Source organism: Phoca vitulina, unplaced genomic scaffold (genome assembly GCF_004348235.1).
Source record: "Phoca vitulina isolate PV1807 unplaced genomic scaffold, GSC_HSeal_1.0 scaffold22, whole genome shotgun sequence".
Lineage (NCBI taxonomy): Eukaryota > Metazoa > Chordata > Mammalia > Carnivora > Phocidae > Phoca > Phoca vitulina.
The window spans coordinates 45,304,741-45,321,339 of NW_022589725.1; the positions used below are offsets into that span (position 1 = coordinate 45,304,741).

At 37.5% G+C, this 16,599-nt stretch overlaps 1 protein-coding gene and 1 long non-coding RNA gene across 4 annotated transcripts in view; one reads left to right on the forward strand and one right to left on the reverse strand.

Annotated features, from left to right (window-relative positions):
- LOC116641756 overlaps window positions 1–5,779 on the reverse strand; it is a 268,059-nt gene extending 262,280 nt beyond the window's left edge. For all 3 annotated transcript variants that reach the window (XR_004301241.1, XR_004301242.1, XR_004301240.1), the window contains exon 1: window positions 5,668–5,779. This is a non-coding gene — a long non-coding RNA (uncharacterized LOC116641756). The remainder of the gene's footprint in view (window positions 1–5,667) is intronic.
- Window positions 5,780–5,912: 133 nt separating this feature from the next.
- The window catches only part of GCC2 (GRIP and coiled-coil domain containing 2), a 65,428-nt gene continuing 54,741 nt past the window's right edge, over window positions 5,913–16,599 (forward strand). The window contains exons 1-6 of the mRNA XM_032419434.1: window positions 5,913–6,009; window positions 6,390–6,446; window positions 7,439–7,523; window positions 8,658–8,725; window positions 13,206–13,310; window positions 14,031–16,502. Of these exons, the coding sequence (XP_032275325.1) occupies window positions 6,004–6,009; window positions 6,390–6,446; window positions 7,439–7,523; window positions 8,658–8,725; window positions 13,206–13,310; window positions 14,031–16,502 (2,793 nt within the window). The 5' untranslated portion in view covers window positions 5,913–6,003. The remainder of the gene's footprint in view (window positions 6,010–6,389; window positions 6,447–7,438; window positions 7,524–8,657; window positions 8,726–13,205; window positions 13,311–14,030; window positions 16,503–16,599) is intronic.

A 16,599-nucleotide genomic window follows, 5' to 3' on the forward strand; every position in this document is an offset into this window, starting at 1 on the left:
TTCATAAGATATAAGGTGTTGAGAGGCAATTCTGGGGTGCCTCACTGGCTCAGTCAGAGGAGCGTGAGACTCTTGATCTTGGGGTCATGAGTTCAAGCCCCACGTTGGGTATACAGATTACTTAAAAAAAAAAAGAAAAGAAAGAGAGGCAATTCTGCTTGGATTTCTCACTTTTCTGTGCATCTTTCAGGCAGAGGCCCTTACAGTTTTTGATCTGGACTGTCTTTTCAAAGATCTTGTGCAGCTGGTGTTGCACAGGATTGCTGGTGTCAGCAATGAGGATCTAGAGCTTTTAAAAGATCAGAAACATTAGACATTCATTTGGTTCAGCTCCAAGCAGCCACCACTCCACTCAGAACAAAATGTAATATAAAGCCTTGTTTATTGGCATGTAGCTGCTCTTTCCCTTCTCATTCCCGCTCCCTCTCTTCCCATCCATTCCCTCTACCCAGATGCTTTAAAAAAAAAAAAGACCAAGGTTTGGGCGAAGGTCCTCCTCTCTGCAAGAGGAATATATAAGTCTATATGTATCTACCTGAATATGCTAGGGAACCTCAAGAGTGAGAGACTCAAATTTTTATGGCCATCCTACCTGGACTCTTGTAAGGAGAGAGCACCCACATCAATTGATAGAGTCTGGACATGGTTCATCATGCAGGAAGGAAGCTAAAGCGACCTTACAGGAGGGGTGCTCTCAGTTGATTTAGCTACTACTGTTTCTACATCTGAATGTTATGTAGGAACTGATGGGTTGTATGCTGGTACTTCCCCATCCTACAAGCGCCAGAGGGCATCATCCCAATAAGAAAGAGCCTCACATAAAAATGTGCTAGTGGGACAAACTCTTCTACCATTTGCTACCAGTGGGTGGGTTAAGATTTAATGCAAATGCCTCACCCTCTCGTGCCCCAAAGCATTCACTATAGGGATGATGTGCATTTGGGTGGTTAGCCAGTTAGAAGCCTCAACTTCAATGGCCTTGATGGGGAGTAACACATCCCTTCTAATAGAGAAGGCTGGTAAATCCCAATAAGAGTCGGGGGCTTGATAACAAAGTTTTTTGGAACTGTGAATCAAATAAACAGATTCACAGGGCTCAATCCTCCTGAAAGTCAAGGAAAAACTGCTGTCTCTGCTTCCCTCTCCCAAAATGGAAGCCTTATTCTGCTCTTTGGAAGCTGGGGATAGTACATGCTTCATTTGGGCATTCGACGTGGTCCTTTATACTGGCTAACCCACAAACCGATATCATTTGAGTGTAGTGCGAAACAACAGACTTCACTGGAAGCTGCACAGCAGGGTGGCATGCTTGGTACCTTGGGGGCTCCATATCTCTAATAACCACTTGGAACCAAAAGTCTCTGTGACTGATGATTTTGTTAACGAGAGCTTCTGGGGAAGGGAGGCAGCCTCCATGTGGAAGTGCCTCTGGGGTTTTTGACTCAGTGTCTCCCTGTCAGGGTTACCAGGTACACCCCTTCTGAAAAGCAGCTATTAGCTTGCTACAGAGCTGTGGTCAAAACTGAATGACTGACCCATGTAAGCCTTATAAATCTCTGGCCCAATATCCCATTTTTGGATGACTCAACTCAAACTCTATGACTGAAAATGTGAACAGGGCTCACAAAACCTTGCTACATTATCAAATGTAAATGATATGTTCAAGAACAGCCAGCCTGGCCCCACAGACATCCAGACTTCACAGAAAAAAAGAGGCAGCTATCTCTCTGAGGAAAGTTTTGCCATCCACTCAGTCATGTGAACTATTTTACTGGCTCATTGGACCCTCAATTCACAGATTCCCCTAAATTCTGAGCCTGGTTTGGCTAAGCAAAAACTCAGTAGTTTTCACTGGACTGCAGCCACTGTCCAATCTCAGTGCCAGCACTGCAACACCAAAAATGGACATGGCACCTGCACCCAGAGGAGAGAACTCAAGGTCCTTCTCAGAGCTCTGGCTAATACTGCCTGATGAACCTTGCTTTGTGCTTACTGACTCTTGGGCTTTTTCCAGTGGCCTAGATATCTGGTTTGCCACTTTGAAAACTACAGATTGGCAGATTAAAGACACCCCTTTTTGAGGTCATGAACTGTGGAAACAAATTACAGCTGCTGACCTAACTTTCTGGGGCCCTCATGTAGATGCCCACAGAAAGGGCCCATTCTCCGATGAGACTGCTCAGAATCAAGCTGCTAATTGGGCCTACACTGCTCTGGTTGCTACTATCCTCCTGCCTGCAGCCATCATCATACCAGACATGACAACACATCCACCATCACAAAAAAGGCACAGAGGGAAGGGCTCTGTTTCTGTGGAGGCTGCCTCTGCATTCCAGACCTGTGACTCCTGCCCAAAGTTGGCCTGGCTGTCTCCTGGCGGACTGACATTTAACATCCTCACCCCACCCCCTCCCACACCTCAGCCTATTTCTTGATGATGCCTCATCACTGATGACACTTAATCAGGTTATGGTGCTGTTGTTTCAGCCCAAGCACCCAACCACAGTCACTCTGTTGTGATCCCTGAGACCACTATGTGTCACACGTGTTTGGTTTTCTGGACAATTTGCAACTTGACCATAATACACCATTTATCAAAAAAATTTATTCACAATGGGCTGACAAGGTATTCAATGGATCTTCTGTACTCCCTGCCATCTACAGGCATTTGGTATTCTTAAGCACTGAAACAGCCTCCATAAAAATCAACATGAAAAGGTTTTTGACCACTTCCCTGATATCCTGGTCTGCATACCTTACTAAGGCAGTTGGTCACTAAATGTGGCTGTCCCTAGAAAAAGATCATTTCTTCTCTGCCACGTCCTGTGTAATGATCAGGATGAAATCTTGGCAGTTTCTTAAAAAATTAAGCATATGCTTACCATAGAGCCCAGCAAATCTAACTTCTAAATATGTACCCTAGAGAAATAAAAACTTGTGTTCACACAAAAACCTGTACATGAAAGTTTATAGTAAGCCTATACATACCTAAAACTAGAAACCCAAATGTCCTGCAATCGGTGAATGGGTAAAAATTATGGTGTATTCATGTAATGAATAGTATTTAGCAACAAAAGGGAACAAATTATTGCTAAATGAAACAACGTGGATGAATCTCGAAGGTATTTTGCTAGGAAAAAAAGGCACCCTCAAAGGTTTCATTCTGCATGTTTCCATTAATATGACATTCATGAAACAACAAAACTACAGTGATAAAGAACCAATATGGAGGTTGCCAGTGATTTGGGAGGAGTGTGTGGCTAAAGTGGAGTAGAATGAAGGAATTTTGGGGGATAGTAAAACTGTTGTGTACTTGACTAGCCCAGAGATTCATGAGTCCGTACATATATTAAAATTCGAAGAACTGTATGCCAAAAGAAAAGTCAATTTTACTGAATGTTAATTGAAAAAAATAAAATAAAAAGTGAGGAGGACTATAGTCTTCAAAAATGTCAATTTTTAAATTCTTTTTTTAAATTGAGATATAACTCTCATCATATAACATATATTAGTTTTCAGGTGTACAATATAGTGATTCGCTATTTGTATATATTGTGAAATGATCACCATGGTAAGTCTCATTAACATCTGTTACCATAGACAAAATCAATTCTTTTCTTGTGATGAGAACTTTTAAGACCACTCTTCTAGAAACTTTCAAATATGCAATACAGTATTATTAAATATAGTCACCATGCTGTACATTACATTCCCATGATAAATAATATAACTGGAAGTTTGTACCTTTTGACCACTTTTACCCATTTTACCCGCTCCCCACCTCCTGTCTCTGGCAACCACCAATCTGTTCTCTGCTATGAGCTTGGTTGTGGGGGGGGGGGGGTTGATAAAATGTCAAAAATATAAAAGAATTAACCAAAATGTCAATTTTATAAAAGACCAAGAAATGTCTGTGGAAATGTTCCTGATTAAAGATGACTAAAGAGACATGACAATTAAATGCAATATGACCCTAGATCAGATCTCATACTGGAAGCAGAAAAATATAGCTAGAATCCTTTATATTAATAGAACAAATATCACTGTAGTTGCAGGTCTAAGCTTACTCAAAACCTGGAAAAAAATGATTGGTGAACTCAAGTTCCATTCCACTGACCCTCTCCTACATGAATTAATAGAGTCAATTTAGTATTCATAGAGTGCCTGTTATATACAGGGCAACAGAAAGTCATCTTTTCTCCAAGCGCTTCTCAAAGTCTTGAGTTTTTCTAATTCTACCTGCCAAACTATTTACTCACTCTTCTTTAATAGTTAGTTTGCTGCCATAGAAACATTAAAATGTTTGATGGCTTTTAGGAGTTAGTTGCTAGTTTTTTTTTAAAAGGTTGTTTAAGATTATCTTTCTAGTCCCCAAGAAAGTCACTCATTTTACAACACTGCACAATGTCCAGATTTATGGATATATTCTCAAGTCAGCTCATTATAGAGAGATAATTTGTGTTTTTCTCAAGTTGGCAAACTTTTCCTCCCAAGACATGTATAATGCCGTTACAAGTAACAGTAAATCCCAGTGCTAACTGGCTCACTTAATAGAGATAATGTATAGACTCATTCATCATAGATTGATCAGCACTCCAGCTTTATTCTTCTGACTCTCTTGATTCTGCCTTTTTCCTGATAATCAGTTTTGTCCTCAGGCTGCCTTCCTTCATAGTGGCAAATGTCTACCAACAGCAATCAGGGCTGTATGTTTCTTCAATCATATTCAAAGAAAGAGAAAACATTATCACTTAAATCAAAATGTGAAACAGAAGTACCAAATGTCACTGACTGTATACCTTACATCACACACTTTCCCTGAATCAATCCCAGCCAAAAACTAGGTGCTACACACTATCAAAGAACAGATGTTGGGGAGGACACTATACTGTCTACAATAATTGTTCTTTCTCTGTTAGTTATATATCTCTTTACTTAGTAATAATTAGCTACCATTTATTTGATATATACTGTAGGTTGCCTCTTCACATCCTTACAGCCAGATCAAACTCCAGGGAGCTAAGTTGTATATTCCAATTACCTCAGTTAATGACCTTTGTTGTAAACATGAGGGGGAAGTAAGGATGACAGCAAACCATTTCACCAACCAATCAGGTCACAACAGCAGCTTTGACCACTGAAACAGCAAATCTAATGATTGTGCCCTCAGAAGTAAGGATCCTTGCTCTCTTCTCCGGTTTGGTGTCTTCCCCCGTCTCTGTCCCGACTGCCTGAGAGAGGCCGTCTCTTTTGCTTCCTACCACATCATAATGAGTTCAGAGTCCTCTCGAGCAGAGCACCCTGGGGGACCTCCTCACAGCCTCTAGAGCAAGAAATGCTTGTTTCAGGGGAAGCGCCATCCTTGGCTCCATCAGCTTCCTAGGGAGCTCACACGGCACCCTGCTGGACAACATCTGCCTAAGAAACCCCTCGAAATCAGCTGTCTGTCTGACAGGCACTCTGAGGATTCCCCTAAAGAGCAAGGTAGCGGGCCTTTCGGGGGTGCCTACCCCCCAATACAGTACTCCCATCATCTTTACAGGATTTTAAGATATGGAAAACAAGGCCCTGGGGGTTAATTTCCCCAATTCTCATAGCTAATAAATGGCAGTGGCAGGATTCAAACCTATCAGGGTTTGTGTCACTCAACACCAGGGTTTGACCCACCTCAAACCAGGGCTTGAACGTGCGAAAACCTCCCACTCCCCCGGTTAGGCAGCAGCCGCAAGGCGGGAGTGGAGGGTGAGCTGGCAGCCGGCGGGGCGGGGCGCGTGCGGGGACCCGCCTCCTGGAGCAGAAGCGGAAGCGGAAGCGTCACCGGGCTGTAGCTATGGAGACGCGGGGGGGGTGGGGCCACCACCCCCGCCCCCGAAGAAGCGCGACCTTTAACCTGGAGCCGAGGGTACGTCAGAGGCGGCCGCAGACGGAAGTGCGGAGGCGGCGGCGGCTGGGCAGAGGGGTTGCCGGGCTGTGGGGTTTCGTGGCCACTGCGGGCCGGCTGCCATGGAGGTAACGCTGCCGGGGCGGCCGGACTGGGACCCGGGCCCACCACCTCCCTGCCGGGCCTTCCCGCGCCGCGGTTTGGGATACGGGGATGGGCGCCGTGTGAGGGCTTTGCAGCCTCCCTTCCGCTCCCCGCAGCCCCGCAGCCCCGCGCTGTCCTGGTCTCCCCCTTGCCCCAGACTCAGCCCCCGCGGTTATCTGGCCCCTTTACAGCCAGACAGTATACGATTTGTCACAGCGACAGATCCCCTCCTTCCCCAATTCTTTCTCACGTAGGAGTTTCCTACGCTTGATTCCACGGAAGGGCTTTTACCTATAAAGGTTCCAGCGTTCCGTCTGGGATTAGGAAAAGAGTTCGGACACCTGGGTTTGATTTTGTTTTGCAGGATCCTGTTCAAGATGGGATGGCTTCCCCAGCCACCCCTGGGACCGGGAAATCTAAGGTGAAGAGAATACAGTACTTGACTAGCGGGTTCACCTAAGAGTGGAAGGGTGATGAATGGAGAACTTTGGCATGGGTCGGTGGGGTGGCCTATTTAAAAGAAATACTTCTCCAAGGGATCTCAATTTTAGTTCCCACAGTAACCAATCTGTTATTTATTCTTTTTGAAGTTTCCTGCTATGAGAAGAGTTGACTTTTTGTTTACTTCCTGCTTCTGGTTAATGCTGCTGAGAGATTCTGCAATTTTTCAAACATTAAACAAAGCAATCTAATTTACGAGGATTTATATAGTGTAGTGGAAAGAGCAGTGACATAAGTAGACCTCTCCTATGATGTAAAAAAAGAGTTGAATTAGGTAATATTTATGGTCCCATACAACATTTAATATTCAATGATTCTAAAAAGATGGTGGTTTATTGCTTGCATACTAAGTTTTTGGCACTTACCTGAACACTCAGTTACTTCATTTAAGCCTCATGGTAAGCTTAAATGGTAAGACAGGTACTTTTATTATCCAGATTTTACAGATGAGAAAACTGAGTCCCAAGGGTTAAGTGATTTCCCTGATTTCTTAAAAAGACTTAATGCACCCTGATTCGTCTTGTTACTGTAATTATGCTTACATGTTTTCATGTAGCCAAAGACTTATTTCAGCCTTGAATAGAGTAATTTTACAGCTCCAAGGAACTTTAAGTAGAATTAGTCCCAGTCCCCTAATTTTACAATTAAATCAAAACGCAGAAAGTGTCTTAACCTAAACAAGAATATATGTACATAAGAGGTTATGTGCTGTTGTTTTACATTTCATAGTAATTGCTCACCTAGTAATTATTAAGTTGAAGTTGCATTTGCTACTTTTTAAAAATGTGGTTTGGTTGACATAAAGATTTATTCAGTAGGATGTTTTTAAGAGGACATTATGGTTTTGTGTGTGTGTGTGGTATAATAGAAACATGAGTTATAACAAACTGGTAACATCATTACATCTTTCAGCTGGAAACATTGCCCAAGGAAGATCTTATCAAGTTTGCCAAGAAACAGATGATGCTAATACAGAAAGCTAAATCCCGATGTACAGGTATTGTGTTGAAAATATTCATCTTCACCACAATCTCATTGAAACATGGTTAAAAATAGTAGGTTTTTAATAGTATATTAGCTTATTTTGTTTACCAGTATATCCAATAAAATCATAATTATAGTGAAATCTATTACTATTTAACATTCTAACCATTTGCCTGTGTTTTTTGTTTTTGTTTTTTTTTTTTTACCATTTCACATCACTAAACTGCAGTTATCTTTGAATTATTAAAATAAAGTCAGGGAAAAGGATCTTAAATTGTTAAAATTAAGCACTTTTTTTTTTTTTACTCATTTGGATTGTATGTTGGTCTGAAAAAGCATTTTTTTTTTCTAGAGCAATCAGTTGAAATGTTAGAGACATAAGGTTGTGAGCCCAAAGGGTTTGTAAAAAGATGCCTCAAGTAAAGGAATAAAAGATTTCCATTCCTGGAATGTTGAAGTATATTTATTTGCTGAAGTTGATTGATTGCCTATTCACCTTTATATTCCAAAAGGATGTAGATATTAGTATCCTTTTTAATATATGTGGTGAGGCCATGAATTTCCTGTGACTAACAAATGCTAACTGCCCAGCCTAAAAGCCGAGATTTATGTTGTACTAGAAAAGGTCAAATTGTGTTTAGGGAGATTGGATCAGCTTGTGATAAAGAGAGTAATGTATTTGGAAAGGTGTTCTAGGCTCCAGACCTAGACATGAGTTAATGAAATAGGTTAGCATTTATGCTTAACATGAGGTTAGTTGTTGCTTTAAGATTATACAGTAAGAAGTTATTTACAGCTAAAATAATATGTCTGGGATTTGCTACAAAAGTATCAGGATGGGTAAGAAAAAAGGAAAAGGGAGAAGTGCCGGGATGAAACAAGAGTCCGTGTAATAATTGCTGAATTAAGGTGATGGGTGTATTAATCATACTGTTCTTTCTACTTTTCTTATTTGTCTGGAGTTTTCCATAAGAAAAAGGAAAATAAAAGGTAATACTGGGTAAAGTTAATACTTTCTCAAAATATCTGCTGCTTAAATGTATTCTAATTTGTAGTGGGTTTTTTTTTTTTTAAGAATGTACTTATCACTCTAGACAATAATTATTTTCTTCATTTCTGAACTGGAATTTTTTTAATAATTATTTAGAATTGGAGAAAGAAATTGAGGAATTGAAATCAAAACCTGTTGCTGGAGGAACTGATGATATTATTAAGGTAATGCAACAGTTGCAGATATTGCTTTAATTTTTATATATTTACTTAGAGAAAATGTCTAATGACAAATCAAATTTCCTTTAAAGCTGTCAGTCTGCCAGAGCCCTGTCTGGCTTTCTGTCCTTGTTTGTCCACTTCCTCCCTGCCCTTGGTTAAGTTTTTTACCTCTCTGGTTGCCTGTAAAAAGAGTTAAATGACCTCTCCATCCCTTTCTGTTCTAAAATGAGTGTTCCTCTCTCTCGTCTTCATCCCACACACTCTGTAATTAGGGGATTGCCTTAATCACAGCCCTGCTCTTCCCTCTCCCCCTCAGAAAACCCATGCTCAGGACTTTGATGATGATTTTTAGGCTAATAGATACATATAATCTGTTAATAGACATATATTCCTGGATGTGACTACTGACATTTTGAGCTGTTTGGGGAAAGAAATATTCACCCGTTTTTCTTGTCTTCATATTCATATTCAGACCAAATCCCCTTGCCTGGACAACCAGTGGCAGCCCTGTTTTTCAGGACTTTTAACTTTAGAGACTCTTCAGTTTTTCTGTTTCCTTTATCCTCTACGTGTGTCAGCCACCAGTGACTTCTAGTTCCTTCAGGATAACACTGTAGTTTATCAGTATGCTTTCTCCATTTCCATGGCTGTATGGTAAATGCCTCGTGTCATACTTGACTTTTTTTGATACCTCCCTAACCAGGCTCTCTTCTCTTTTCAGTTTTACATGCTTTTACTAGATCATAGGGTACTGTTTTTATTTTGTTATTCCCTGTCAAAGAAGCTGAATTGGTTATTCTTATTTACATGCCCTTAATGCTGACTAAATGCCTACCCCACCCCCAGTTTGGCCTAATCTTCTTTAGAGTTTCTTTTACTTCTCAAAGCTCTGCAGTAATCTTTTTCTTTTTCTGTATTTATAATTTGAGTCTTGATATCTGTTCTTTGATTATAAGTTTATAAATTATCTTATTTTCTTACTAGGGGGCTCCCAACTTGTGAGCAGTGTACAATTGAAGGACTCCCAGAGAGTTACTGTAAGAGAGCTTTAAATCCCCATGGATATCTCACACGATTGCTTTGTTCTTTATTTAGCTAAGACAGTATATAAAGCATGCATAGTGTGCACAAATACCATTTGGATTCACAGTGTACTGATTTACTTAAGTATTAGTGAATTCATAGTAGTTTTCTTTGCTTATTTGGTCATTTTGTATTTTATTAATCAGTGATAGCTGAAGTAAAACTACTTGATATTTACCTAAGAGTATTGACTCTAGAGCCAGACACCCTGATTCAGATCTTTGGGTCCCTGCTCTGCCATGTATTACCTACGTGGCCATACCTAAGTTTCTTTCCTTTCAGTTCCTTCACCTGTAGACTAGAGAAAATAATAATAATACCTACTGTTCATAGAGGTGTTGTATTTTGAGTTAATACATGCTTAGAACTTAAAATTGCATCGGTCACATAAGTTCTCAGTAATTTATTGTAGGGACGCCTGGGTGGCTCATTCGGTTAAGTGTCTGCCTTCGGCTTGGGTCATGATCCCAGGGTGCTGGGATCGAGTCCCGCATCGGGCTCCCTGCTCGGGGGAGCCTGCTTCTCCCTCTCCCTGCTTCCCCCATTTGCACTCCCCCCCTTTGCTTGTACTATCTCTCGCTATCTCTCTCTCTCAAATAAAAAAAATCTTTTAAAAAAATAAAAAATTCATTGTAATATATGTTATTGGCATATTTTATTTGTGGGGGTATTTAATACATACACACTAAAAAGGGGTTTTTGTATAATTTAGTATCAGTTAACTCTTAGCCCTTGAAATACTTGTTATACAGTTGCATTCCAGAATATCTAAATATCTGCCCCTTATTTCCTCCTTATTCCCGAGCAGTGTATTCTCCCTTTCTGTCAAAACTGTTAAAGAGGAGATTAGAAAATTTCTCTAAGTTAACGAGCTTTACTTTTCAGGTTAATTTCATATTAAAGCATGTTATCCTCACCACTCAAGTTTCAGAAAGTAAGTTTGGTAAAATTCATGAGAACAAAACCTTTGGCTTCTAATTCTAATGAGAGAATTACTTTGGGGAGTGAAAGAGATATGTATCAGTTATTCTGCTGCTATAAGTAATTTTTCTATTTTAGAAAAATCCTATACTGCAATATAATACATTCTCTACACCTCTGGAAAACTTCTAAGTTTTATCTCTTCATTGGAAAAAGTACACTAGAAAAATGAGGCTCTGAATACAGAATTTTCTGTTTTTCCTATAATGTTAAAAATTTATGGCTTTTTATAAGTTTTAATTGTAATTAAAATTTCTGGAAATCATCTTATTTCTGGTAGTGATCTTCTAGTGCATTGGGATACATCTAAAATTTTATTCAAAGCTGACGTGTTTGACTTCTATTTTAAATATAGGAATAATAATCCATATTTTCCATGTCAAAATTTGAAGTGTATGGTATTATAGTGAACTTATATGCTGCTGCTAAATGCAAGGGGAAGGTGAAAACTGCATGTTAAGAGAATGGAATTTCTAGTACAGTCATTCTTGTTACTATCTCTTTGCTGGAATCAAATCTATGTTTGCTAAAAAATAACTGTCCATTCTGTGCCTCTAACCTTCAAGGTTTTTTACAGCTGTTTTCAGTTAATGGCCTCTATATATCTCCTAAATTTAATGAATGTATTTAGGCTTCCCCTGATATTTACCAGTCAGAAGTTTATATTGCAATACATTATGTAATGTGAAAAACTCATTTTAAAACTAAAACTGTTTTAACCAAAGTAATATATGCATATGATTTACCAATAATGCTAATAACTAAAGAGCTTATTATAATACTAAATAACAGAATTATTTCTGTTTCTAAAAATATATGGTTATACTGCTATTCTTTGATTTATCCATTTAGACATTTAGCTCTTAACTTGCTGCTACAGCAGATGAAAATTTAGCTATCTTTCACAACAACTCTTACTTTCGGTCAAATAGATCAAATAACCTTTTCCATTTTTTCCTGGACCACCTCCTTCTAGAGCCTTCTGTCCTACACTAATTTGTTCTGGTCATTCTCTTGGTCTGCCGCACAGTTTTCCTGGAATTGGCCTTGTGCTGTAATCCTGTGAATTTCTATACTGCTTTCCTATTATTGGCCCCTGTTTGCTAGGTGACATGTCATTGACTTTCTTGGTTAACCTATCTTATATAGAGTATGTCTTTCTGTAGCATTCTAAGAAGGGATGTTTGGGAGGAAAAATGTTGTCATCCCATATTTTAAAATGGCTTTATTCTACCCCTGTCTGAATAATAGCTATAACTTTATATAAAACTCTAAATTTTCTGCATCTGTTTTGTTTTTGTTAAAGTTTTTCTTTATTTCATGTAAGTTCAGAGGCAAGCAAATCTAGGGTGATAGTGGACTAATACTTATTTAGGATTTTAACATTATTTAGATTTTAACCTTTAGGATTAACTTTATCTGGATTCGTGGTGAATTGGATTTATGATTTTCCTGTTTGTAAAGTCCTCGGATATTTGTATCAAGTTATGCAAATTTTATAGAATAACTTGGGAATTGCTTCTTATTTTGTCTGAGTAAGTTCATATGTAATTGGGATAATCTGTTCTTTGAAAATTTGATGGAATTCACCTGTAAAACTCTTCTTCTGTTTTCTTTAGTGGACAATTTTTAAGCCACTAGTTTCATTTTTAAATAGTTATAGTATTAATTATGGTTTTTAATTTTTTCTTGAGTTAATGAAGCTATATTTTTCTAGCAATTTTTATTCCTTTCATTTCAGTTGTTAATGTTGTTGCCAAATAATTGTTTGTAATATTCTCTTTAACTCTTTAATCTCTGATTTATATGTAAATATGTTTCCTTTTTATTTTTATGATTGTGACTTCTGTCTTCTCTTGGTCAGTCTTGCTAGAGGTTGTTTCATTAGCATTTTTTTTTCAAAGAACTGACTCTTGTTGATTTAATTTCTGTTTCATTAACTTCCTATCCTGTTTAATTTCTGCAGAGAACAAACCTGTCTCTGAGGAAGAAGGGACACGAGTGATTTCTTGCCTGTTATTCTAACCACTCCCTATTCAGGTTTTCAACCAATCCCCAATTTTTGAATCCCACACATTATACTTCCCTTAACAGTATCTGGGGCCTCCGATTTCTGAGCATTTAGTTTTCTAGAGTATTTGCCAGCTTCTCATATGTGTTTCCTTGTGAAGGTACTGTGAGTTATACTTTTCCTCTTTCTAATTCAGTTGCTCCTCCACTTTTTAGTTTTCAAAAAATATGGTGAAATTTCCCATATCCTCACTTCTTTTCTCCTTTTCTCTTTGTTCTTGTGTATAGACCTTTTTAAGTCTTTTATCCTTACTTCAGTGTGGTTTGGAAAAGGTGAAGAGAAAATTATGCATGTGGTCAATCCACCATGTTTAACCTCAGGCAAACAAATCATCCTGTTCCAAAACAGGCATTGACTGAACGTCTGGATGCCATTCTTCTGGAAAAAGCAGAGACTGAGCAACAGTGTCTTTGTCTGAAGAAGGAAAATAGTAAAATGAAGCAAGAGGTTGAGGTAAGGCAACAGTTTATTGTTTGGTTTTTTATTTGTTAACTAATATGGTCATGAATTTTAGAGCTAAGACCTTAACGAGCATCTGATCTGATTATAATAATTTACAAGAAAACAAGTTGATATCTAAAAAGAAAAATCATTAAAAATCATCTGGATACATAGAAATGGAGTCAATGTTGTTGCATTGCTTAATCTTACTTATTGCTATAATGTCATTCTTTATTAAAAATTAATCAAGATTACATATTTTGTGAAACAGTACTTAAGTTGATTCTCACACGTACTCTAAATATCATTATCTGTTCAGTTCTAGGATACTCAATTGCCTTTTGGGTCTGAGCTAATTTTCTCCAAAAGTCCCTTATTATTTTACTCAGGAGATACTAATTAAAGTCTTGTGACTTAATGCAACTTACATAATTTATCACTTTTTAAAAGGAAATTAAACTCAGAGATTTCTTATTTCTTAGTTATTATTTTGTGTTTTCTTGTCTTTTTAGTTATTACTTTGAATAACATATTTAATACTGCTGATGTGCAGTATATTGTCATACTTAAGGTAGTCACAGCCTGTGCAGAATTCTTGGAATCTCAGTATCATATTTCTCTATGTACATTTTTGCTCACTTCCTTTTCTAATTAGCCTGTGGCTAATATTTTTCCTGAAGGCAGGTGTTTCTTTTGTCTTAAATAATTTTTGTGTGCTTGTTTTTGTAATAGGATTCTGTAACTAAGATCAAAGAGGTGAACAAGGAGTTTGAACAATCGCAAAGAAACTATGTGAAAGAAATTGAAAATCTGAAAAATGAATTAATGGCAGTACACTCCAAGCACAGTGAAGATAAAGCTAGCTTGCAAAAGGAACTGGAAGAAGTAACCAAAAAACAATTAGAACTTTCTGAACAACTTAAATTCCAGGGTGACTGTGAAGATAATGTTAAAAAACTACAAGAGGAGATTCAGAATATCAGGCCAGCCTTTGAGGAGCAAATTTTGTATCTACAAAAACAACTAAGAGCTGCCACAAATGAAAAGGAGAAAGAAATTACTCATCTCCAAGAAGTCATTGAGGCTAATTCCCAGCATTACCAAAAAGATGTTATTAGTTTGCAAAAAGAGCTTTTGCAATTGAAAGCTACACACCAAGAGCAGGTTAAAGAATTGATGTGCCAAATTGAAGCATCTGCTAAAGAACGTGAAGCAGAAGTAAATAATTTAAACCAGCTAAAGGAGAATTTAGTCAGACAAGGTGAGGCAAGTGAGAAGAACACTCAGGAGAAATATGACTGTGAATTAGAAAACTTAAAGAATGCACCAAATGCAAACCATGAAAATCAGATGTGTCCTTTGGTCTTAAAAGAAGATGCTTTTGTAGAACGAGTAGTAAACGAAAAAGTCAAACATTTAGAAAATACCTTAAAAGAATTGGAGTCTCAACATAGTATCTTAAAAGATGAGGTAACTTACATGAATAATCTTAAATTAAAACTTGAAATTGATGCACAACATATAAAAGATGAGTTTTTTCATGAACGGGAAGACTTGGAGTTTAAAATTAATGAATTGTTGCTAGCTAAAGAAGAACAGGGTTGTGTAATTGAAAAATTAAAATCTGAGCTAGAAGATTCAAATAAACAATTTTGCTATACTGTAGAAAAACATAACAAAGAAGTACAGAGTCTTAAGGAACAACATCAAAAAGAAATATCAGAACTAAATGAGACATTTTTGTCAGGCTCAGAAAAAGAAAAATTAACATTAATGTTTGAAATACAGGGTCTTAAGGAGCAATGTGAAAACCTACAGCAAGAAAAGCAAGAAGCAATTTTAAATTATGAGAGTTTGCGAGAGATTATGGAAATCTTACAAACAGAACTGGGGGAATCTGCTGGGAAAATAAGTCAAGAGTTTGAATCAATGAAGCAACAGCAAGCATCTGATGTTAATGAACTTCAACAGAAGCTCAGAACTGCTTTTAATGAAAAAGATGCTCTTCTTGAAACTGTGAATCATCTCCAGAGAGAAAACGAAAAGTTATCCCAACAAGAATTAGTACCAGAACTTGAAAATACCATAAAAAGTCTTCAAGAAAAGAATGAATTATGTTTAGTTAGTCTCAGTCAGAGAGATACCATGTTACAAGAATTTGAAGCAAAGATAAATTCTCTTACTGAGGAAAAAAATATTTTCATAGGAAAAATAAAATCTTCTCATGAAGAGATGGATAATCTCCATAAAAAATGTGAAAGGGAAGAAAGATTGGTCATAGAACTTAGGGAAAAAGTGGAACAAACTAGCCAGTACAACAGTGAACTAGAACAAAAGGTAAATGAATTAACGGGAGAACTAGAAGAAACTTTAAAAGAAAAGGATCAAAATAACCAAAAACTAGAAAAGCTTATGATTCGATTAAAAATTATTTCTGAAGACCAGGAAGCACTGTCATCTGAAGTGAAGTCTCCTTATGAGGAAAATAATAGATTAAGTTCAGAAAAGAACGAGTTAAATAGGGATTTGGAAGCTCTCCTGTCCCAAAAAGAAGGAGCTTTTATGCTTACGGAACACATTTCTGAATTAGAAAAGAAACTTCAGTTAGTGGTTGCAGAACGAGATAATTTAAGTACACTGCTTGAAAATGAGCAGGTTCAGAAGTTATTTGTCAAAACTCAGTTGTATGGTTTTCTTAAGCAGATGGAGTCCAAAATTTCAGAAGAAAATGAAGAACAAGATGTTGTGAATGTCCTGCAAGCAATAGGTGAATCCTTAACTAAAATAAATGAGGAAAAACACAACATGATTTTTCACTATGATAAAAGGGCAGCAGAGTTAGAAAAAAAGATTGAGTGCCTTCAAGAAGAGAATACAGTTCAGTGTGAAGAACTTCGATCTTTACTAAGAGACCATGAACAAGAGAAAGGTCTCTTAAGGAAAGAGTTAGAAGAAACACTGTCACATAAAGAGGACTTGCAGTCTGATCTTCTAGAAATGAAGAATGCTAATGAAAAAACAAGACTTGAAAATCAGAATCTTTTAAGTCAAGTTGAAGAAGCCTCTCAAAAATTATGTAGCAAAAATGAAACCCATAAGGTAAAAGAACAGCGTTTTGTAAAGGAACATGAAAATCTGAGGCTATCACTAGAACAAAAAGAAGCCGAATTACAGGATGTGAGAGCAGAGTTGTTATTATTAAAGGTACTCTTATTTCAATTTTATTAATTTAAATAAATTCTTAATTCTAGTCCTAGATTCGAGAAAATATATACATTAAATTTTTACACTTAGAAGTAAA